Source organism: Maniola hyperantus, chromosome 15, assembly GCF_902806685.2.
Source record: "Maniola hyperantus chromosome 15, iAphHyp1.2, whole genome shotgun sequence".
NCBI lineage: Eukaryota > Metazoa > Arthropoda > Insecta > Lepidoptera > Nymphalidae > Maniola > Maniola hyperantus.
The window spans coordinates 4,330,305-4,354,288 of record NC_048550.1 but is presented as its reverse complement, the minus strand read 5'-3'; the positions used below and the strand labels follow the sequence as shown (position 1 = coordinate 4,354,288).

Sequence of the window (23,984 nt, the reverse complement as noted above, 5' to 3'; positions counted from 1 at the left end):
ACGTGTGACGGATTTATCTCAATTCCCAACTCACGTTGCGAAACTTGTGAGCCAATTTAGTCGCATATGTGATGTTTATACTGTGGTAACAAGTGTTAATATAGGTATAAACTGTACATTTATATGTTTAACTTTGAAGTAAACCTACGGTTGTCATGACAATCAGCATCCTAAGAAACTACCTAGGTACCTACTTGTCGATATTCGATATCCCAAATAACTTTGGTTTTTGTATATGTCATATAGATAATATTCAAAAGCAAAGCAATTTTGTACTTGTACTTAACTACTAACTCAGCACTTAGGTACTTGATTGACGCAATTTTTATTATAATTCATATTCAGCACGAATATTATGCTTAGCCTTGATTTTTCCAATATGATTCCTATTGAAAATGCTATTGTTGTAAAATGGTAGATAGGCATAACTGCGAAAAATGTACCTACTTAAGTGTTTACCTAGGTATACTTAAATATCTTTGACCTGAATGGAAAAATAAAAAAGTAGGATACCTACTTAATAAATGTATGCCGGTACAGAATAAATACCTACGTAAATAGTCTGAACTATTGCAATAATAAAATATTAGGTATGCTTATTAAAGTCACAGAACAATTTATTAATGAGCTGAATTCCAATTTAGTAGTAGGTAGCAGTGGCGTGCACAGGGTTTGAGGCCAGGGTAGGCATTAGTTAGGTAGGAACCTGTTTACTGGCAGGCCATAATAAAAAATAAGCACTAAGCTATTACAACTGGGGTAAGCAGTGCATTTATGCCTCTATGACCTGCACGCCACTGGTAGGTAGGTATCTCTAACATTTTTAACAAAAATATTATAGCTACTTACTGGATGCATGTAGGGTAACCAACCGTTTTATTTATTCGAAGATTTTTTATAAATGAACGGGATATTAAAAGTTAGGACCAATGGAAAAGTTAACGTCGTTAACTTAAAACAGCACTACCTAGTTAGACTCTTTAAATAAAAACATAAACATTTAAGAAACCAAATTATGTTGTTTATTAATAGGGTTCGCTCTCTACGCAGTTCTCTCAAACAAGTCTTAAAGGTCAGTTATGTAAACGTATGATAATTGTATAGATAAATACATAATAACTAAGTAGCTATACGTATTATGATATGGTTTTGTTATTGAATAAAACATAATATCTAAGTAGCTAGGTACGCAGTTGTGATGGATTATATTAATATAAGTATACCTACAAATAAAACTGGATTTCTTTTCTGTAATAAGTATAGTTTACGTTAATCATGTACAAATGTACAGTATAACACAATGTTTTTAACAAAAGTAGATGAGTTTCGTAGTTAGCGAAGGGGATTCTTTAATGAAGTCGGTTAAAAGTTAAGCCGAAGCTGTGTAGGTTAAGTACCTATTAGTAGGTACTTACTAATAATATCTAATATATGTTTTCTAATATAACGGTGTATTTATATATTGTGCTAGTACGTATTAATTCTTGTAACTGGTTTAACTAATTCTATTTCTTAAATATTGTATTAATAAATAATTGTTTATTTAAAAAATACACGCGGAAACAACTAATACTTCGGTAAGTTGTTCCGTATGAAAATATTTACCTACCTATTTATTTCAAAAAAATGGATTTATATACTTACAGCTTTTTTCACAAAAATATATAAGTAAAATAAATAAGGAATAGTAAATATTAATAATCAATAGAATAATAAAACTGTTTTAGTTTAGTTATATCACTTATAGGGTAGCAAACGTTTGAAAGAATTTACTTAATTCGAAAAAAAATGTTACACGCTGAATACAAAAAAAAAGTCTATGAAAACCGAACGGAAATTTAGATCAACTTTTGTTTTAAATCGATATGACAATAATTTTAAAACTGATAATTATATAACACCAAGTTAAATTATTTTAGTAGGGTACTTAATTTGGTAGATAGAAAAACTCAAATAGGTACACTAAAATTAGACTGCAGTCTGCATTCTGATTAATTTCAGCAGGAGGAGACTATTTTTTTTTTTGTAGTAGTGTCTACCTACGTTCCTTCGTGTATTTTTATATTGAAACGGCAACAAAAAGGAAAAATGGAACTGATAAATAACGGACAAGGTCATATAGCAAATAAGTCGCAGTCTGCCTCGGCTCAAGGTTGTTTTTGTGTATAAACAACGATCGAACGACCGTTGCGCGTAGGTGACTACACACGCCAGCCGATAACCTCGTAAATTGAGCAGCATACAAACACAATAAAACAGTACATCAGTAAAATTAAATATCATTTATTTACCTTAAATTAAATATTACAGTCACTTGAGTACCCCGAAAAGATACAATAACGTAATAATCTACCTAGGAATTAGTAACACAGAGATACAGAGCTTTACAACAAGCCCAAGGAGTTATTGAGATCAGTCTTTGGAACGAGATATTTGAAATAGATTTTCACCGGTTTGCTCCGGTGCGGTCACGAAGCACGCTTCGCCACCTTGCTCTTCCGTTGTAGTGTCCATAGTAGAAGCTTTGCGTCAGCAAAAACCGCCTCGGCTGTTCCACTGATCTCAGCGACGAGCGACCCGTGCGTTCTTCGGGTATTCGCCATAATGTCCTCCGTTCGCTTGGCATTAAATCAACATTCCATTCACAAGCCATAGTCGTATTTTGTCCAAAAATTCATCTAACTTTTATTTACGGCTTTCTTGTTGTTTTCGGTGTTAGCCAACTTCTTCACGATCTTTCTCGAATGGCCGGACGGGTCGAAGTGGTTAGTGTGCTCGCTCACCTCCTTCTTCGAGCGTTGCTTGCCACCGTGACTGGAGAAAATGTGCTTGTCGTGGTCAAAGTTGTAGTAGTCGTATTCATCGAAGAAAGCCTCAGACATATTTATGACTAGATCTGATTAAACTCACAAAGAAAAAGTTTAGATTTATCGCGGTGACTGCGGCGGGCGGCCACTGAAGTTTATAGTTTAGTTTTACTTAATGTTTCGCTCCACGCTCCGAACGGCGTATATATAGGCGTCGCGAGACACGTCAGTGACCGCATGCGCGTCGATAAAATTCTCGAATCATGATTGGTTGGTGCTACAGCTTCGACCCGGTTATGAAGGATGTTGTTTGTATACAAGAATTTTATTTGTGTGAGTAAGCTGGTTTGGGATGCCGTTGCAAAATTGAGGAACTACTATTTACATCTGACTGCCGGTATTATTAAGTAAGACCATGACGAAACGAATTATTGTTATCAAAATAAGAAAATGTTGGTCAAACGTCAACATGGTGTCGAACACGAGAGGACGAGTTGGAAGTGTCTGGCCTATGTCGCACTCACAGGACAAGCTTGAATAAGATTATTCCGAAATATTCCTGCAGCAATGTTGGCCTACATTTTTTTAGTTCGATTAAATGAACAATAAACTTTTTGATACTACTGATTTGCTAAGATTACCTCTATATTGAGGTTTTGTCATATACATGCCGTTAGATAGGAAATCTACCTAGCTAGTTACCAGGTTTAAAATACACACGCGTTTAACGCTTATTTTAATTTTTTATGGTAAAGAAGTTTGTTTTTGTTTCAATAATAAATTAAGTACCTACCTGTCTATCTATAATTATTTTTAGATTAGTTAATGTGTAGGTACCAACTAGATATTATAACTTATTTGCAATATCTCTACAGGCAGGTCTATCACTAAAGTGGTAACAATTTTATAAGATGGTAACATTGATGAGACGGTGAAAATATGTGTGTAGGATGTTTTAGAGATGTGTGTGTCGAACTGAAGCCGTAACAAAGGTAAAAACAACACAATGATAACGTGATCATTCATTCTGCATCATTCTGCATATTATTTAAAGCTTTAAACTGAACTCATTGAAATTCTAGAAAAAAATCCAAGTAAAGTAGGCACGACTGAACATGATTTAAACGTTACTTTTAGGTAGGTAGTTAAAACGCCGAAAATTATAATGTAGCTTTTCAATTTTAATTAAATGAATTAATGTGACAGGTTTACCTAAAGGCAGAGGTAAATAAATTGGTTTATTTGAAATAACGCCATCTTGTGGCCAATAGCTTCATAAGAGCTAGGTATAGCGTTTTATTACATAAAGGAAATCAGACTAATTTTTAACTCGAGAAAATGTTTATCCGAGAAAACAGATTTTCCGCAAATTAATAAAATTGGATTTTGTGTCTTGTTCGAAATAACTGATTTAAAACAGCTATTAATACGTTATATATAGCACGTTATTGAAAGCCCTCTTTATTTTTGTCATTTTAAAGCTCGACGGTTACAGGAGCGGCTGAAATCCGAAAGACGGCCGGTTCAAATCCCACCCGTTGCACTATTTGTCGTACCTACTCCTAGCACAAGCTTTGCACTTACTTGGAGGGAAAAGGGGATATTAGTCATGATAAATATGGCTAATATTCTTTAAAAATAAAATCGATTTGCTTTTCAAAGATTAGCATCTTTGAAAAGTTTGAAGCGATTTTGATAAGAATTTCAGTCAGACAGGTAGCACAAAATATGTCCTTCCTACCTACGCTGGAAAATTTACGAGTAGGTAACAGCTAAGTAGTTTTAAATAAAACAAGTCATCGTTATCGCTCTGGTTTCATAAAATCTTTTACTTGAACGTAATTCGATAACCTGTTTGCACCGAATTTTCGGTGATACAATCTGATCTACCTTGGAGCAAAAAAACTAAGTGCGATGTACTCCAGACAAGTAAGTACAGTTCGAATTTAATTAATGTCATAATGGGCTACTTGACTCATATCTAATTTCGTCCAATAAATGATTATTTATTATAGTATTTTGCTTAAGACAACGAAATATATCAATAACAATGATTAAAAACGCAGGATGGATATAAATCCAATTTAAAAAAATACAGTTTTTATTTTTATTTGAAACGCAGAAAACGCTGTCAGCCATGATGTGACGTCATTAAATATGTAAACAAAGAAATGTCATCCCTATGTCACGCGGGCACTAACGTAGTATCCATATTATATATAAAATTTAAAGTCCTGACTAACTTATATATCAACGCACAGCCTAAACATCTAAACAACTGGTCCTAGATACATGAAATTTGGTCTGTGTGTTCTTTGTAGGTAAAGAGAAGCTATCCACTAGGAAAGGATTTTTTGAAATTCCACCCCTGAGTGAGTTAAATGGGGGTTTGAAATTTATGAAGTCCACGCGGACGAAGTCACGAGCATAAGCTAGTTTTTATATATTTCTGAAAACTCATAGTAAACGTAAAAAAATATCGTTTTCTCTTTATAAACTGAATAAGTTATTAAGTAAGAATTACAACAAAGTGATCTTTGCAATAATAAATTTGGGTTGAAGTCGTTAGTCATATAGGATCTCTTTAAGCAAGTCTTCGCGTGTTACGTATATTTATTTCACTGGGCACTCTAATCCACAACTTTCCTGTGGTCTTTATCGATGCGTTTTTACATTCTCGGATGATACAATAACGATAATTACTATATTTTTCATGTAAACTAGTATAGAAGTCATGTTTATTAAACTTTGGGAGGTTATGCTGTTGTTTACAAATGCATGACGTCAGAGCACAGATAATCTATCGGCCAAACATGGCCGACAGTGTTTTCACCTGTCTAAGAAAAATATATTTTTAAATTAAAGTTTTACGGTTTTTAGGGCGCAAAAAAATATAGTGTTAATTTTTTTGATCTAATAGGACAAATAATTAACCATTTAAGACCTACTTAAAAAAAGTGTTACGTCGGATTCTGATCCTTCATCGTTATTTTCTTATGTAGGTTTTGAATACCTATGACTCCAATAGGTCGACAGGTCCAGATGGTAATCGGGGTATGAGACGGGGGACACCCTATACACCCGCACGTCACCCGCACTCGCCCGGACCGGGTTAGCGCGGGGGCTGTCCCTCCCCGATTGCCGTCTCGACCTGTCACGTACTGTACCTCACCCACGTCCGCTTGGTTGCGCAACCAATTTGGCAGTGTCATTCATCGGTTGTCTAGTCAATTTGCTATTTTACACGTCGATTTTTGCTGCGCCGCGCCGCCTAGTCAAGCAAGCGGCAAAAATCGAATCGTGTAAATCTCGCATGAGGGAATATAGAGTGCACATGTGTTTGCGACTTTGCGCAGATACCAAATGTTGGCAACGGAATTAGATAGGTACACTTTACGTACTAATATACAAATATTTAGGTCTGCTGTAGATAGTTATATAAACGTTAACCTCGTTCGCTGAAATTCAATGTTTTTATTGTTGAACCAGAACACACCTACCTATACATTTCTTTATCTACGTTAGATAATGTAGCACTTGCCTACACCTATTTCTTCAAATTATTTGGACCGATTTTCGTGATTTTTTCTCTTAAATTGATATGATATTTGACGAGATGATCTTTTGAAAAATTCTAAGCAATCTTACCTTCCTATTTCCGAGCATTGAGGAGCGTCTGTGCAGACCGCCGCCCTCTTGAAGGTGTGGAGCCGGGAAGGCGACGGTGGCAGAGGATACACTGGATCCGGCGGCTCGGCTAGCTTCCACGCATTGTAGTCTGCTTTTCCGATTAGATACCCGCTTAACGCTGACACCAGTATCAGAATAACTAATCCTGATATTAGTAGCTTTGTCCTTAATTTGTAGGGTCTGAAACAAATAAAAAAAAATTAAGCAACTGCAAAAAAGAAGGCTAGGTACATCTTCGATCTATTCGACCAGCGATGTATCTCATGTATGTTCGGGATTATCTCAAAGACCAATGAACCAATTTTGACAATTTTTTTTCACTTATGTTGCTTAGTGTTACATAGATATGTACTTTCAGAAAAGGTTTAGTAAATAAACATACGTATCATTTCTATACTTATACGAAGTTTTTTTTAGAAAAAATATTTGCCATGTTAATAATGAGTAACGTAATATTCGGATTTCAGTCCGTTGAGCTATTGAGGCTTTGTACGTTTTATGATTTTGTAAGATAGATTGATGCAATGATTTTACCAAATAATCCATACTAATCCATACTAATATTAAAAATGCGAAAGTGTGTCTGTCTATCTGTCTGCTAGCCTTTCACGGCCCATCCATTCAACCGATTTTGACAAAATTTGGTACAGCGATAGCCTGCATCCCGGGGCTAATTTTTATCCCGGAAAATCAAAGAGCTCCCAGGGGATTTTCAAAAACCTAATACCACGCGGACGAAGTTGCAGGCATCCTCTAGTTAATTATATAAACTTAAAATTAAAGCTACGTAGAGTCCAAGCTCGCCGATCCGAGAAGAAGCCCGCCATGACTACGGAAGGTTATGCCCGTTCTGACCACCTTTTTCTGATGAGTTTATGACGCGCACTTGACTAGTTTTTTCTTCATACTTACTTCCGTAGTTCATAATAATAATCATTGTAAGGATTTTTTAGGTTATGCTCATATTTTATTCGCTTAAAACATATTTATTTAGCGATAGCAGAGCCATCTTTTATCGAGTAGCAAGTGACTTACACTACATTATTTTGCTCACCGCTTGTTTAACAAGGTGTATCAGTTTATGTATAGGTAGTAGGTACTCGTATTGGGTGTTACTTGTTCCAGTAATTTCTACGTTGGTACTTGGTAGGTATGCTAATCGCTTACCTTCACGTACTTGAAGATATCTTTTATATTTTGTCTTTTCTTTTTCTTAGTGTGTTACCACTTACCAGTTACCAGGCTTACCATGGTATGAATGAACATCTATTGCTGAATTAGATACAGCTACCTAGGTACTCTAATTATAACCTAACATTAGGTAGGTAGGTACCTATTGTACGGCATAATTATTATACTTATCTATTTGAATATTTTTGAACACTACCCAGGTAGATATAGTTCATATTATTATTATTATGTTATTTCAGCAGCTAGACTTCACAATAACAAACTAACGACTGTACTAAACTTTCTAGTCATCTCTATGGTCTACTATCACTATATACTAGAATTCCGCTATATTTAGATATTTTTTATTATTATATCGTATTCCTACTATGTGAATGTTTGATTGTCGTAGTAGTAGGTAGGTATTTACAACAAAATTTTATTATTTACCCACCATAGGTATTAGTCGCCACATTATACCTACATTTTTTTTAATAAGTAGGTACCTACCTAGTAGTACCTATCTATCCTGTTTGTAATTCGTAGCATGTTCGTAGCGTGTATCCTAATTCCTAACCACCACGTAACGAAAAGGTCAAGTTGTAATCTATTGCTTTTAAATTTTACAAGGCGCATTTCAAATAAGTATTTAAGCTTTTGGCACGTAACTGCGGAATTAAAATAATACGAATAGATGTTCCGACCACACAATGAGCTTTTACTTTAGAAAAGTAAGTAATTAAGTATTTTACTTATGCTTAAACTAAAGCTTGTTCGTCTACTTGGTACAGTTACTCACTTTTCGGGATAATCATTCTCATCATTGCTGAAATTCCCTTGCAATATCGCAAACCTGTTTATAGGGGAGACTAGACGAATTGTGTCCATGGGGATGTCATCTACGTGGTTGCTTATAAAATGCCGACGATGCAGTCCACTTCTTAAAGAATTTTCCATGTTTATAACCTTATCGTGACCTTATCACACCAGTCTCTGACAGCTGAACTTGGCAATAACAACATAACCTATATATCTAAATCTTCAAAACACCGCTAATTTATGTATAGTTATGAGTATTTGGTACTAAACTTAAGTGTCTAACACTAAAAACTGTGATAATAACACGTCAGAACGACAAATAATTAAGTTCTGATTGTATGCAGTGAATTCAGTTGCGGGCTTTGGGGAAAATCGATAGAACAGCTGTTTATGTGCCTGTCTATTTAGTACAGTCACTTTTATTCACAATTGCGATAGATGGCGTGGTGTAAAGTGTAAAATTTATGTAGAATTGTTTTTGTTTTGAATATTTAGACGAATATTCAAAAATCTTACCTATTGAAATTTTAGTGATTTTTTTACCCTATGACATGATAATAGCTAGTTTTTATAAACTATTTTTGCTGTGATAAGTTAGAAGGAGTTAACAAGGAGTTAACGTTTAAAAAAATTATATATTAACGTGGTCACCTTGTATAGTGCGTTTTTATTAAGTAGGTAGGTAGCAAAGGTAGGTACTAATAATGAACTACAACTATAGTGAATTTAATTATTAGGAAGCTCTCCTATTACTCTAGGTAGGTACCTCAACTACAATTTATTACTTAGTAGGTAGGTATATACGTATAGTCCTAGATAGGTCGAGATGACTATCGGGGTATGAGGCGGGGGGACGCCCCGCACACCCGCACGTCAACCATGCTCGCCCGCACCGCACCGGGTTAGCGCGGGGGCTGTGCGGGTGTGCGGGGTGATCCCTCCCAGATTACCATCTCGACCTGTCGTGTACCTACCTACTATAGTTACTTATTATACTTACTCATTGTTTATCAGATTATTAGATTAATGACCTTTGTTTATTCTGATTAATACATAAGTAAAGCTTACATTTATAGCAAAAGGCGAACAAGTTTGTTAATCTCATGGCTGTTATGACAATTCTAAGGTCATTTTACAATGAAACAGTACTTAGTAACATATAGGTAGGTATTAGGCATAAACTTAATGCCTGTGATCTTGAGGACACGATGCAACTACCTAGACGTATTTGGTTTCTAGCTTTTAGCCTGACGTCTGTACTCTGTAGAGCATACGCTCCGCCTACGTGTGATTTATGTGTCTGAGTTATATGTACTTCCAATCCAATCCAACCCATCAGCTTCGTTTCGTCCTGGTCCTACGCGGGATATAATTAGTTCTGGGTGATGACCACGGACTCTAGTCCGTGGGGATGAGTGATGACTGTGTTGTGGATTAATGTCTGATGTCCAAAATATTCAGGAATGTCAGGAATAAGAGAAAAAAAAATGTTCACTTGTATGCATGGCCATAAGCCTTTATAGAACAGATCATCTTATTTAAATTCTGATGCCAGCCAGCAAGTCCACCTGGCCTGGCCACAGCACCTGGCACGCCAGTAGGTAAGTTTCCTTAAATTTAAATTTGTAAACGGTTTTATGCGTCATTAAACACATTTTCCGCTTCAATCTTAACGTATCCGTTTAAGACTCCTTTCCGGTAATAATTCAATGGAAAGATGAGGGAGGAACTCTAATAGTTCTCGAGCACAATATGCGTGTCCGCAATATAAAGTGTACATAAATAAAAATAAATAATATTATCTTGCAAAAATTTATAGACAGGCTACAATGTTCCAAGCTTATAAATCTACTCTTTGTCTCGTGTTCTGGGTTTTACACCAACACAAAAGGGGAGCCCTCCACTTATCACAGAACATTTAGAGTTATTCTAGGGAAGCAGGCAGGCCATCGAGCGTCGATGCACTTGGGTCTCCTCTCAGAATGAGATGGGTTTGGGCCATAGTCAGGCACGTTTGAGAACATTATGAAGAACTCTCAGGCGTGCTTAAGAGGGATGCTTAGTTAATTGTATTTTTACCAGCGAAAAAAAAAACACATACATCAGGCATGCAGGTTTCCTCACGAAACTGAAACAAAAGTAAGAGTGGCATGCCCGGGATCGAACCCTCCAACTTCCAATCACCCCTTTTTTAGGTAGGTTACTTAGGATTATGTTCTTAGTTTTATTTCCAACTACCGACCCGCCCCGGCTTCGCGCGGGTAGCTTGTTACAATATTCGCAGGGATCTCAATTTTTTTTTAATAAAATATAGCCTGATCCACTCAGGAATAATGTAGCTTTTTACTGGTGAAAGAATTTTCAAAGTCGGTTCAGTAGTTCCAGAGATTACTTCCTACAAGCAACTTTACAAACTTTAGGTGCCTACCTCTTTATAATATTAGCAGGTACAGATAAATCTACAGAATAACGGAAATTCCAAAACATATATTTCCAGAAGTTTTCTTGAGATTTTAGACACAGAACTCACCTATTGCGGTCTGTGTCCGGCAGCCGGATCAAAACATGCCGGTTCCGCCGCTTCACACTGTCTCTTTGACCTGGTTTCTTCAAAGAACTTCCCGGCAACAGTTCACGATCACACATCACTATTACACTTATTAAACTAAATCACTACGCGACATATAACTAACCTTTCCTAAAAGAAGTCGGATTTATAGTGTAGCATATAAAAGTAGTCAACAAATCTGTTCAAGCGACCTTCACGTCATCGTATAAAGGTATGTTCTGAATGTTCATACGTCAGTCTAATGGCGATTTTTTCCACATTTATTACTTTTAATACCTGTGGTGCTCATACGCAATTGAACGAGACTAATAAATTAAATGACGGTTGCTAAGGTAAGTCATGGTTTAAACTACGTCATCAGTCGTCAGCGTATTCTTGTTTTACCTACTGGATATAACTAGCTTTAGAAATTAATTACTATTAAAGGGATTCCTATGTAAGGTAAATACTGTCTGCTTTCCATTCGATTTCGAAAACCATTTTTTTTCATTGTTTGAAGATATTTTCTTTTTATCTATGTAGTGTAGGTACTTTCAAGTGGTGTGTTTTTGAAATAGGTACTACACAACACAAGGAGGTTCATTCTATTATTCAATTTAGTCTAATATTTATAAGTATATCTAGTTACTTAATATAGCGTTCCAAGTTGCTAGATGCGAAAGAATAAATTAAAATTATTAGGTGCCTTATAAACAAACCCTTACCGACATTAGTGAACATAAATGTTAAATTGTATATTTTTAATTTTTACTCATAAAAAAGAATAACTAATAATAACTACATAATATTGATGCTTTATAGTCATCATGCTTTATCGACTGAATGCATTAGATTTTTACGAATAATTAATATTTTATATTCAAACAAGTCATTAAGTAGGTGTAGGAATAATAGCAAGTCATGGCGAATTAACTATCTATTAATGTTTATTACCAACATCTTTGTTTAATGTTGACTCTGTAAAATCTGGTAAGTAGTTTGCTTGATGAAAACTGCTATTGGGTTTTGTAACTTTGATTATCATCATAATAATCCTGCGTGTCTATCATAAACCATTCATTTGAAGTGACCACTTAGGAATAATTTGAAATCAGTATAACGCAAAATATGAGGCCCTTTTGAGTATGCATAGGTAAGTTGCGCATTGCTTGATTAAACTAAATTCCTAGATAGATATAAGGTATGTACCTAGTATGTACTATCTACCTACCAGGTTTTTAAAGCTTATCATATTTTGGTAAAATCATTAAAGTAAAATCATAGGTGAAATAAAATAATATATCGTGACAAAAATACGATGAATCGCTAAAAAGGTAAGCAGGAAAAAAATATCCTCTAAGTTTATGGTATTTTATTGAGGCAATTATCGCATCGCTTCTAAAATAAGTATGCGAAAGGAAACAACTTTTAACGGCTCCTTATAATATAATGTGAGAAACGGGTTTTATATACGACTTTTTAAAGAAAAAGACACGATATCGGATGAAAATGTTGATGGCGTACCTACCTACTACCCGATATAGAATGAAGACAACGTCTTTGGCTGAATTGGGTGCATCGCAGTAATGCTGATGATAGGTATCAGCAGAGGTCGTCACGCGCTGACGTGAGCTCTACTTACGAATTTTTACCGATGCTGCTGAAGTTACATTTTCAGTGTAAAAAATGCTTTTTGTGCCTTTTGCAGGTCTAGCATTTGCGAGTCTGGTTGTTCTTGTGGCCTTATTATCTTTTTATTGGCACGAATTGCTCAAGGTTTGAACTCGTAGTGTTTATACTTACGAGTACATCACTAAGTTTGTCGATTGTCGCAGCAAGTAGTATGTTGCATGTGGTGTCCTACAAAATAACATACCAGTCCAGAATAAAAGTTAGGACAGGTTTTGCTTTCGTGATACATGAGAGGTGATACATATAATCGTTTTTGTTAGCTGTATATATCGTACGACATGGAGTCGTAGTCGCGATTTATAATTTTCCCTTTTATGATGTTGCTAAATAGTAAGAATGACCGTGAAAATATGTTCAAGAGTATGGAATCTTAACTACCTATTATAACTAGGAACTTGAAACACTTTAATGGAAATAGACCGGGTGAAATGAGGTTTAAAAAGAAAATTATTGGTGTAGTGGAAAAATTTACCTAAGTAGGTAAAAAGCTAGATTTTGAACAACTCTACTAGAGTCTACCGCCATAAAAATTAAAAAATCATAAAGTGTTATTTCTTGTGCGATGGTACGGAAACCTTCGTGTGCGAGCCCGACTCACACTTGACTTGTTTTTTATAATATTCATTGACGTACAATCTACTCCCGAATCTACTCCCGAATTCGTATAGAATGCTGGTATTTTGTTCTATAAGGGATCTCTATGTAGGCATAGAGATCGTTGATGATGTTAAAGGAAAGTCGGTAAGATAATTTAGGGCCGATTTCACCGTTGAATCTAAACGTGATCAGTTCAAGCTGAACTCAGTTTACGCATTGAACTCAGTTTGCATTTCACCAACGTCGTCAACTGAACGCAGTTAAAGCCAAACGCAGTTCAAATTCTGAACGCCCAATTTCCGACGACGTTTAGCGTCCTAAACGCGTTTAAAGAGCTGTCAATTGTCAAGACGTGTTCTCATTGATTAGTTGGGAAATGGGGAGTATTTCTAATGTGATTTTGCGATTTTGCTTTTAGCTAGACAAGAAATAATAACAATGAAAAGAGCGTTGGCACTAGCTTTTGACGAAAATAATTGTTTTTTTTAAACTAAATTGACTTGCGCTTGACTGGGATCCCATCACCTGGGCCGGTGATGATGCAGCTTAAATTGGAGCGCGCTTAGATGGTGCCTATTCGCTCTTTTTAATAGGTCCCAATATTGTAATTATTAATGATGGATCTAATGTTATACATATTTTAATAAGTATTTAAGACGTAATGGAATGAAGTGGTACAAATAATACCGTATTAGTGTATTAAACGTTGAACGTAAATACGAAATTTTATTAAAATTGTTTTTATATCAATCGCATAAAACTAGATTTTCGTCTAATGATCGTGTAAAAAATGCGTATTTAGGGGAAACTTCGCGATTTTTTGTATTAAGCCTAATTATGTCAATTTGTGTTTTGGCTCTCGTAATTCACTAAAAATACCGTTAATTTCAATAAAAAAAAACAATATTAAAAAATAAATACTTAAACAAATTCGTAGTTGTATTTGTAGGCCAAAACTTGATTCTATGAACATCCGAAATGTGTCTCAACACCGCTTTAGGGACGGATTTTACCTTAACAAAAAATAATTTCTAGTTATTGGTCATATTACAATGCACTAATCACGTCTGACGCGCGAAACCACCGAGCACTAACCAAACTTATTGTTTAAAAATTCATACTTTATCATAATATGTATGAAATGTGTAATGTGAATGAAATATAGGTTATTATAACATAACCATCAAATTCTATTATTATTTTCAATCTCTGATGTGTGATAACTTTGTGATAATGGATTACAAAGCATCGAACAATAACCACATCACATTCGTCATATTGTATATTGTCAAGTTTTATGGGTAGTTTATTAATTATGAATTTTGTTATTCCATGAATTGAAAATTATTTGCGAAACAATGGACTGTATATATTTAATATGTGGACTTAGTAATATAGTGGTAATTTTACACGGAAGTAGGTATAAAGGTGATAGCACACTGCTTCAAGAACCGCAAGCAGCGCCCGCCTCTCGGCCGGTAAGTCCTACATACCTTCCCTCTAGTTGGTTGGCTGGCTGGTTAGCTGGCTGGCTTCCAGGAGGGGGGATGCGTAAACGCATTTCCCAGCGTTAAGAAAAAAGTTATCTAGACTACCTACCTAACGATAAAAACCCTACAATAAAAAATAATTAATTCTTAATCACGAGATCCTGAATAATACAGATGCCTAATACCTACAGGAAAATCTGAACATAGACATAATTATTCTAGTACATAGTTATATTTATACTTATACCTACATTACGCATACGTAGATATTATTTATTCTTTGATAGTTAGAGCAATAGGCTACTTGACTCATATCTAATTTCGTCCAATAAATGATTATTTGTTATAGTATTTTGCTTAAGACAACGAAATATATCAATAACAATTATTAAAACCGCAGGATGGATATATAAATCCAATTTAAAAAAATACAATTTTTATTTGAAACGCAGAAAACGCTGTCAGCCATGATGTGACGTCATTAAATATGTAAACAAAGAAATGTCATCCCTATGTCACGCGTGGACTAACGTAGTATCCATATATATAAAATTTAAAGTCCGTAAAAGTTTGTCAGGACTTTAAATTATCTACTTTTTTACATTCTCGGATGATACAATAACGATAATTACTATATTTTTCATGTAAACTAGTATAGAAGTCATGTTTATTAAACTTTGGGAGGTTGTGCTGTTGTTTACAAATGCATGACGTCAGAGCACAGATAATCTATCGGCCAAACATGGCCGACAGTGTTTTCACCTGTCTAAGAAAAATATATTTTTAAATTAAAGTTTTACGGTTTTTAGGGCGCAAAAAAATATAGTGTTAATTTTTTTGATCTAATAGGACAAATATTAACCATTTAAGACCTACTTAAAAAAAGGGTCAACTAGCCTATTATTATTGTAGGAAATTATCAATCATAGATTATCACAATTTATAATGACACTAGATGATGCCCGCGACTTCGCCCTCGCGGATATACCTATAGGTTTATCAAAAATCCCGTGGGAATTCTTGGATTTCCGGAATAAAAAGTACGTCCATTTCCAGGATGCAAGTCAGCTCTGTACCAAATATAACATAATAAGTAAGTATATACATTCTTGACATACGTGACTGTAGAGTGTAGGTGCATTTCATACATACAGAATAAAGATTGGTACATTCTTTGATTTGTTTATCCTTCTCACATAGAGCCAAACTCCAGCCACTCGCGACCTTGAAGTCATAGCGGTAATGACTATTGGATGGACGGATAAGAACTACCTACCTACCCTTTTTTATCGCTGGGAAATGCGTTTACGCATCCCCCTTCCATGGAAGCCAGCCAGCTAAACCCAACCAGCCAGCCAACTGGAAGGAAGGTATGTGGGACTCACCGGCCGAGAGGCGACCAGTATACCCACTAAAACCCAGCGGCGATACCGCGCGTCGCCTGGCGACTGGGTCACGGGAACATCCAAGCAATCAACCGAGACACAGCCAGCGACATCCGCCAAGGCGAACCCTCCACAAGGGCCCCACTCACGAGGTCCCCTACCACACGTCCGAGGTGCACCAACTATGTGCAGTATGCACCTCACCTTCCCCGGAGACCCAACGGGCGACAACGCGATCCCGCACACGTCGCCCGCGTCTCATCCTTCGCCTCGTCCACTGTGCCCTCTCCTAGTCAGAGGGACACGCGGAGAAACCTTTCCCCTGCCAGGTCATTAGCCATGGCTAACAATATCCCCGTAGAGAAATTTAGCCATGTTACCGGGGTACACCGGCCCGAATACTGCTCTTCCCGTTGGACGTCTCCAAAAGGGACCGGCAGTACCCAGGCACACTGGGAGGTTACCTGGCTGGCACCCCTACCTACCTACCCTAAAATTCTCATCATAACCATTATAAACACGAAGTAGGCAGGTAGGTATATTGCGAAATATACTTACCCTCTAACAAATAAACCTAGAATAGCGGTGGAATAGTTATACTCTGTTTTGTCTTTTTCCTTCAAATGTCAAATTACTGATGACAGAGAAAGAAAAACAGAGTATAACTATTCCACCGCTATTCCAGGTTTATTTGTTAGAGGGATAATCTCTTTTACAATAGAATAAAAAGCTGCGCTAAATACCTACCCAAGTAATAATAAATTATGTGGGTACTACGTAGGATATTACACTCGTTATGTGAGATAAAACCTGATGAATGAACTAAAGCGCTTTTATTAAAGCCAGCTTTGTGCCTCCATAATTCACTGCATGTTTGATAACATCAAGGAAATTGTATCTAAATTAAATCACTGATTCGATCCACTCAGCAGGGCTAGCAGAGCAGTGTATTTTGATAGATATAACGATCGCAATCAACTCTGATTGGCGGACAGCTTTTACAATAATTAGGTATTGGCTAAAATGCACAATTGCAGCAAGAATTTCACCGCTCAATTTTTGCGCCACGGATCAGCCTGGCTTTCCAGCGCGGAAATGCAGCCAGTATTCTTGGCACCATTCCACGCGGGCTTGATTTGTATAGTAACTAGATAACGCTAGCTTTAAGTTTTATCGTAATATTTGTGGCTAATTCCGTTGTACACAATCTCTAAACTAAACTAAAATGGCACGTCTAAATCGAATGCTATCCCTTTCATAATGTTGCTTGCGGAAAAGGATACCACTAGATTTAGACCTGTTAATTTAGTTTAGTTTAGAGATTGCGTACAAGAGAATCGGCCCCATTTTTCCTATTAAAAAAAATCTTTTAAAGAATTCCATAAATTCAGAATACGAAACTTAATAAGCAAACTGTTAAAGAATACAAAATGTCATCATCAGCATGATCATGATCAATCCATCGACGGCCCACTACTGAGCTCTAAAATTAAAACTCAAAATGAGAATGGTTTGGCGTAACGTGAATTGGCAGACTTTACACACCTTTGAGAACGGTGTTTCAGAACATTGTGAAGAACTTTCAGGCATGCAGGTTTCCTCACTATCAATGTTATCCTTCACTGTTAAAGCAAGTGATATTTAATTTCTTCAAACGCACATAACTCCAAAAAGTTTCATTCCCGAGACCGACGTCACCAACCACCGAAGTTCAACCGACCAATTCTTCTACACCCATCAGGGTAGGCTAAGTAGTTTTTAGGGGTCGATGCTTATAACTTTTTTGACAGATTCTGGGTTTCTATGGGGGCATTACTCCTTTACTTTGACATAAATCTTAAAGATTACCTGGAGCCTAAGGACATAGATTATTTTTCACTCCGGGAAAGCAAATACGTCTTTATACCGTGGATTTTTAAAGATTCTAACTCGCAAGCAAAAGCTGCAGTGTTGGGAAAAATCTTACCCTTTACAGCAGTTTTTTGTGGTAGCGTCGTGGGCGTCAGTCACTGTCATGCTCTGAATAGTCATCTTCACATTTAAATCTGCAACAAAACCGTAATAATTTAATCAATTAAAATGAATATAGGAACCACCTATAAAAAGATGCTTCGATATAAAACTTGTCTGTAAAAAGAGTACAGACAGCTAAGTAGTATTTATGTAGTAGTATATTATGATTTCTATTTTATGCTCTGGTAGAACTGCTGCTGTAGTTAAAATTTAATCCAATAAATAAGGTAGGTACGTTGATAAACTGATGAACAGTAAAAAGATTTATCAACAATGATTTAGCAATTGGGCATAAATTGAATATTTCCTGCGTGGCGCTGGTCAGTGGTCCTGGTGATTCTCTTAACTCTTAGGTGTAACGAAATGTAACTCAATGAAACGAATTGTAGGTGTATAAAATGAAGTGTCTGTTTTTTTGTAAGTACGATGTTTGTATAGGTTACTGGAGGTTACTAAAGTCATATAAATTGTATTGTATGTCAACGGTGAGTACTGCCGTCGCAGTTGATATAGCCACGCATATCTTGATCGCGATTCTGAATCTCGACAGTAGCGATCATAGACATGTATGCGGAAAAGGTACACGAGCCAGCGACGCATCAAAAAAATCAAAATTCAAATTCAAAAATATTTATTTCGGTACAACAATTTTAAATGCGTACAAAATGAGTTTACACGCGCCATTTTAACAGTAGGGCGATTTCGTAAAACCTGCATCAATCATTATTACAATCTCAATTTATTGTTGTGATTGGCTGAATTTGTGCTATTCTTTTTGCAACAATGCATTGTAGCCAATTTGCAATAGTGAGCGAGCGTCAACCAATCAGAGGTGATTGCGATCGTTACATTGTAGCTGTCATTCTACCGCCGCAATCGCGCAGCTGCTTTATGTGGCAAATTTATTTACGAATTTTATTTTCGTAAGAGGTAAATTTTTGTACATCCATAGGCCTACTTTAACTATTAAATTGAAATTTGGTAAGTGCAACTAGCTGTTAAAAAAAATTTAAAAAAAAACCTTCGCACATCAGCTATGAAAGCATTATTGTGTATAGGTATAGGTACCTAGTAATTATTTATTAACTAGCTGATTTCGTCCGCGTGGATTTAGGTTTTCGAAAATCCCGTGGAAACTCTTTAAGTTTCCGGAAAAAAAGTAGCCTATGTCATTCTCCAGGTCTTTGACTATAGCCATGCAAAAAATAACGTCGATCCGTTGCTCCATTGCGACGTGATTGAAGGACAAACTAACAAACAAACACACTTTCGCATTTATAATAGTGTAGAGATGTAAATCGAGAAAATATGCAGAAAACTATAAATCATTTGTGCATTCAATCAAATCTCTAGCCATAAAATACAGTAAAGTAATGTTATAAGTTGAATACGGGTGTATAATAATTATATAAGTCAAGCCTCTCACTCTTACTTACTTTCTTATCAAGGTGGGAAACTACTGTAGGTAGGTACACTAACCAGCTTGCTCAAAAACTAAAAGTTAAAACATTATTTCTTCTTCACACAACACAGACACAAAATACGCAAAATTATAAGAACAAACCTATAAAATGACAAAACTATTAAAATTTCAACGGCTATTCGTAATAAAACAAGTACTTTTATTGATATTTACGTAATTATTAGTTTAACACGCGGGCGCGCAACACAGCGTCGGCAAGTGAAGATGAACCTGTGCTGTGACTGGTCTGTCGTACACTTTTTGTGCTACTCCTTTTAGGGATCAGTGATGCATATTGCATTCCTAAAGCTATGGGAAACACAAAAGGGTTTTAACAATTTTATAGGATATACGATCATAATATAGTTAATTTACGGACTTGACTCAAGTTTTTTGCCTTCTTGACAGCCGTGGCATGAAATGTTTCAAACAGTGTACTGTGTACGTTTTGATTTATTCTTGTAATCTGTAAATGATTAAGTAAGTAGTTACCTCATACGAGTATGACTCGAGTATGTTTATATGTAATCTGAAAGGAAAAGCTGACTGAGTAACTGAATTATCCACGCACAGTTCAAACTACTGGACGGATCAAGCTGAAATTTGGCATGCAGGTAGCTATTATGACGTAGACATCCGCTAAGAAAGGATTTTTGAAAATTCAACCCGTGAAGGGGTAAAGTAGGGGTTTGAAATTTGTGTAGTCCCCGTGAAGGAAGTCGCGGGAATAAGCTAGTTGGTCTATATTTTGCATGTTACCCTTACGTTCTCTTTGACACAATTTCGAACAAATTGAAGATCGACGGCATTTGCGGATTTGCGGATTTTAACCAATTTCATTTTATGGCTGAAATTTTATCAATTCATGTGTAATCTGTCGGGAAGTTACTGAACGTTGTTATTTGTCAAAAAATACCATAAGTACGGTGTTTAACAAAAACAAGTAACTTATCGACGGATAGATTGATTAATTTTATTTTCGGCCGGTAGTCGTCAAATAGTGACCACTTGAGAAATTATAAGATTGTAGTACAACCTGGCGGTGTTCAATTTTCCACATCCAAAGTGTTAGATATATTTTCGACTCTACCACTAGCACGTATTTGTCTGGATAGTTGAAGTCAGATGCATCTATCAATTTAATTTATCAATAATGTTTACTTTTTGTTACGAGTATTTTTTTACACGTGGGTGTACTTATTCAAGAGTAAGCAAAAAAATTGCACAATTTGATTGTGCTTTGTTTGGTTAATGATATTTTTTGCTTGTTTAAGTAGGTACGATTTATGCAGAAGTGGTAGGTAGGTGATTGCAAAACATTGATTGTGTAATAGCTAGCAGTACGGCTATGGGCGAGCTTGATTTTGTTTATAGATTCGGTACAAATTCCGTATGTTACCTACCTACTTTGCACATGATGAAGCGGCAGAGGTACATAAATCTAAATATTTAAAGTGAAAAGGTGACTGACTGACTGACTGACTGACTGACTGACTGTTCTATCAACGCACAGCTCAAACTACTGGATAGATCGGGCTGTTTGGCATGCAGATAGCTATTATGATGACGTAAACATCCGCTAAGAAAGGATTTTTGAAAATTCAACCCGTGAAGGGGTAAAGTAGGGGTTTGAAATTTGTGTAGTCCACGTGAAGGAAGTCGCGAGCATAAGTTAGTAAATAATATGATCTACCAATAATTTGTAAACCCGCCGTGGCGAGGTGTCAACTGATAGACGTACTATTGGACATAGGATTTCTTGTAGTGGATACATAGGTACACTTACCTAGCAACCATACTATATCCAGAGGCCTGTATCCAGTGGCTCCATGCGACTCGTTTGATGTTGTCTGTTCCCTAAAGTAGGATGTGCAAACATTGCGCTTTGCGATGCAAGGTCCTCTTCTCACTACACTCCTAGAGCTCCTTACTACAGATCATGCCTATATCCTATTACTAGCTGGTGCCCGCGACTTTGTTCGCGTGGATTTAGGTTTTTAAAATCCCGGGGGAACTCTTTGATTTTCCGGGATAAAAAGTAGCCTCTCACTCTCCAGGTCTTTAACTATACCCATGCAAAAAAATCACGTCGATCCGTTGCTCCGTTGCGACGTGATTGGAGGATAAACCAACATACCAACAAAGACGTGATAGAAGGACAAACCAACAAACAAACACACTTTCGCATTTATAATAAGGGTACTAATAATACTGATACAAGTACATTATCCATTGTATTACATCTTGTTAAGAATATTTCCACGATTTTTTAACACGTTTGTAAGTCCAATATTTAAATAGCGTTCATGGTTGACACTTTCTGGTTGACGACAGTGGACATGGTGCCATTATTCGTACCTATGTCACACATAATGTTATGAGAACCAAGTAGCCTGCTTTCGAATGGATGTTTATGAATACTTAGTCCATTTCACATCATATCTTCATATTTAAAAGTTTTTAAGTAGGTATGTAGGTAGCTAAGGTACTTTGAAGTTATATCGCTAACTTCACGCTTTGTCTGTTTTAAGTTAATTTATTTTCTATTTTTTGTCGTTAATTCTTGCCGACGAAGAAAGTGGCCTTAACTCTTTCTTCCTGCATTATATTCCTCAGAAGCTAACCTATTTCTTATAAATCCCTTGTCCTTTTTGACATTACGTTATTTTCTGTCCTTTCCTGGCCGTAATGACATAGGAGGGCTTTCAGTAATTACAGAAAATAACGCCCAAAATTGGGTTCGCAATTTTACGTCAAAATGGCATTTGTAATTTTACCCTTAGAGGTCCTTTTTTATTTCGTGAAAATGTTTTATGCTTTGAATAAAATATAAAATTATATGTTATCAAGATTTCTTTGCTCTACCTATTTGAAATGTTAAAGTAAACAGTAGGTTATTTATTGTGGTAGATATAGGTAGTTGCTTTGATCAATATCAACTTTTTTTACTAACGCAATCACAACAAATTCTGCATTAGAATTTGATGAAAAAGAAAAGGTTTTTAAGGAAGTCTTCACTTATATTACAATTCATATTCATAGGACTATAAAAAGAATTGTATTAAGTACTTACCCATTCAATCATCCCAAAATTGTTCCGATTAATAAATAATTGACCCTAAATGACAAAGAAACACCGAAGGTCCTAACAATCAATTCATTAAATTGGTGACGGTAATTTCAAGAGAATGCCAGGCATATTTTGATCAGTGCAGAATAGTTAAATATAAAACGAATATAACTGCATACTTTATTTTAATTATTGTGCCCTAATAATATATAATATATAAATAATATATTTTTAGCATGCAGCGGAGCGGAACGGAGAAATATTCATAGATGATCCAAAAAACTTCAGTTTTCAAACATCTATCTATCTAATTACATCTCCGTCCGGTCATCTCCGCTTTGGTCGATACCGGACCTCATAGTTTACTTTTATGAAATTCACCAAAGCGAGCTCCATGGAGTCCGTGCGGAGTTCGCTCCGCTGGCAGTGGAAGGCGGGCATTACCTACACAACTGCATTCCGCGTGTGTGGCTATCGTTTGAACACCATAGCTCAGCTTGTCAATGAGCCATTTGTATTTATCTCGATACTGCGTTCCGCGCGTGGCTATCGTTTGAACACCATTCGCTCAGCTTGTCGATGAGCTATTTGGATTTAATCTCGATACGGCGTTTCGCGCGTGGCTATCGTTTGAACACCATAGCTCAGCTTATCGATGAGCCATTTGGATTTAATCTCGATATTTGAGGAGCATATCAATATATATACATAAATGGCACTCGCTCGGAATCCAAATTACTTTAAGTAAGTATACAGGAGAGAAATTGGATTGAGACTTGGAAGTGTCTGGAATTCACAACACCTTGGCGCGAAATACAGAGAAACTTGATTAAAAGGAGACTATAATTCACGTCTGTAAATAAGAAAACCAATTTATGTACCAAAACCTAAACAAAACAATTATTTTAGAGCTTCAGATATCTGACTAAGTACGTACTTTATATTATTGTAAAAATACCTACGACATATTCGATTTTATATCTCATCATCATTATCATCATCATCGACAACGGATAAACGTCCACTGCTAGACATATATTATGTCTCTTGTAGGGAATTCCATACGCCACGGTCTTACGCGCCGGCTGAATTCAGCGGCTCCCTGGGCTCGTTTGGGACTATCCTGGATGGATACATATCAAATGGGGGTCTGCCAACGATGCGCTTTCCAGTTTGGTGCCGGCATTACTTTCATCAATTTCAGCACCTTGCGACCTATCTATCTAGGCAAAAGTAATATT

The 23,984-nt window shown here is 36.2% G+C and overlaps 3 protein-coding genes across 6 annotated transcripts in view; 1 reads left to right on the top strand and 2 right to left on the bottom strand.

Annotated features, from left to right (window-relative positions):
* The window catches only part of LOC117989011 (glutathione hydrolase 1 proenzyme-like), a 35,909-nt gene extending 16,024 nt beyond the window's left edge, over positions 1–19,885 (bottom strand). Inside the window, exons 1-3 of one of the 4 annotated variants that reach the window (XM_034976313.2) lie at positions 19,648–19,885; positions 18,165–18,243; positions 6,456–6,677 (exon numbers count right to left, since the gene is read on the bottom strand). In XM_034976313.2, the coding sequence (XP_034832204.1) occupies positions 6,456–6,677; positions 18,165–18,229 (287 nt within the window). In that variant the 5' untranslated portion in view covers positions 18,230–18,243; positions 19,648–19,885. Of the gene's footprint in view, positions 1–849; positions 868–6,455; positions 6,678–8,466; positions 8,846–11,016; positions 11,259–18,164; positions 18,244–19,647 lie in introns of those variants that run through there. The other 3 variants (XM_034976312.2, XM_034976310.2, XM_069503223.1) reach the window with 3 other exon arrangements.
* LOC117989018 (cytochrome c oxidase subunit 6A, mitochondrial-like) overlaps positions 1–23,984 on the top strand; it is a 104,488-nt gene that overhangs the window by 47,384 nt on the left and 33,120 nt on the right. The window lies entirely within an intron of this gene.
* LOC117989019 (nuclear protein 1) lies at positions 2,610–2,996 on the bottom strand. The gene has a single exon (XM_034976322.2). It carries the CDS (start codon positions 2,880–2,882, stop codon positions 2,679–2,681), a length of 204 nt encoding a protein of 67 aa, XP_034832213.1. The 5' UTR covers positions 2,883–2,996; the 3' UTR covers positions 2,610–2,678.

Bases quoted from the DNA above. Each gene is read 5' to 3' on its own strand.
- LOC117989019 (XM_034976322.2), bottom strand. From the start codon at position 2,882: ATGTCTGAGGCTTTCTTCGATGAATACGACTACTACAACTTTGACCAC.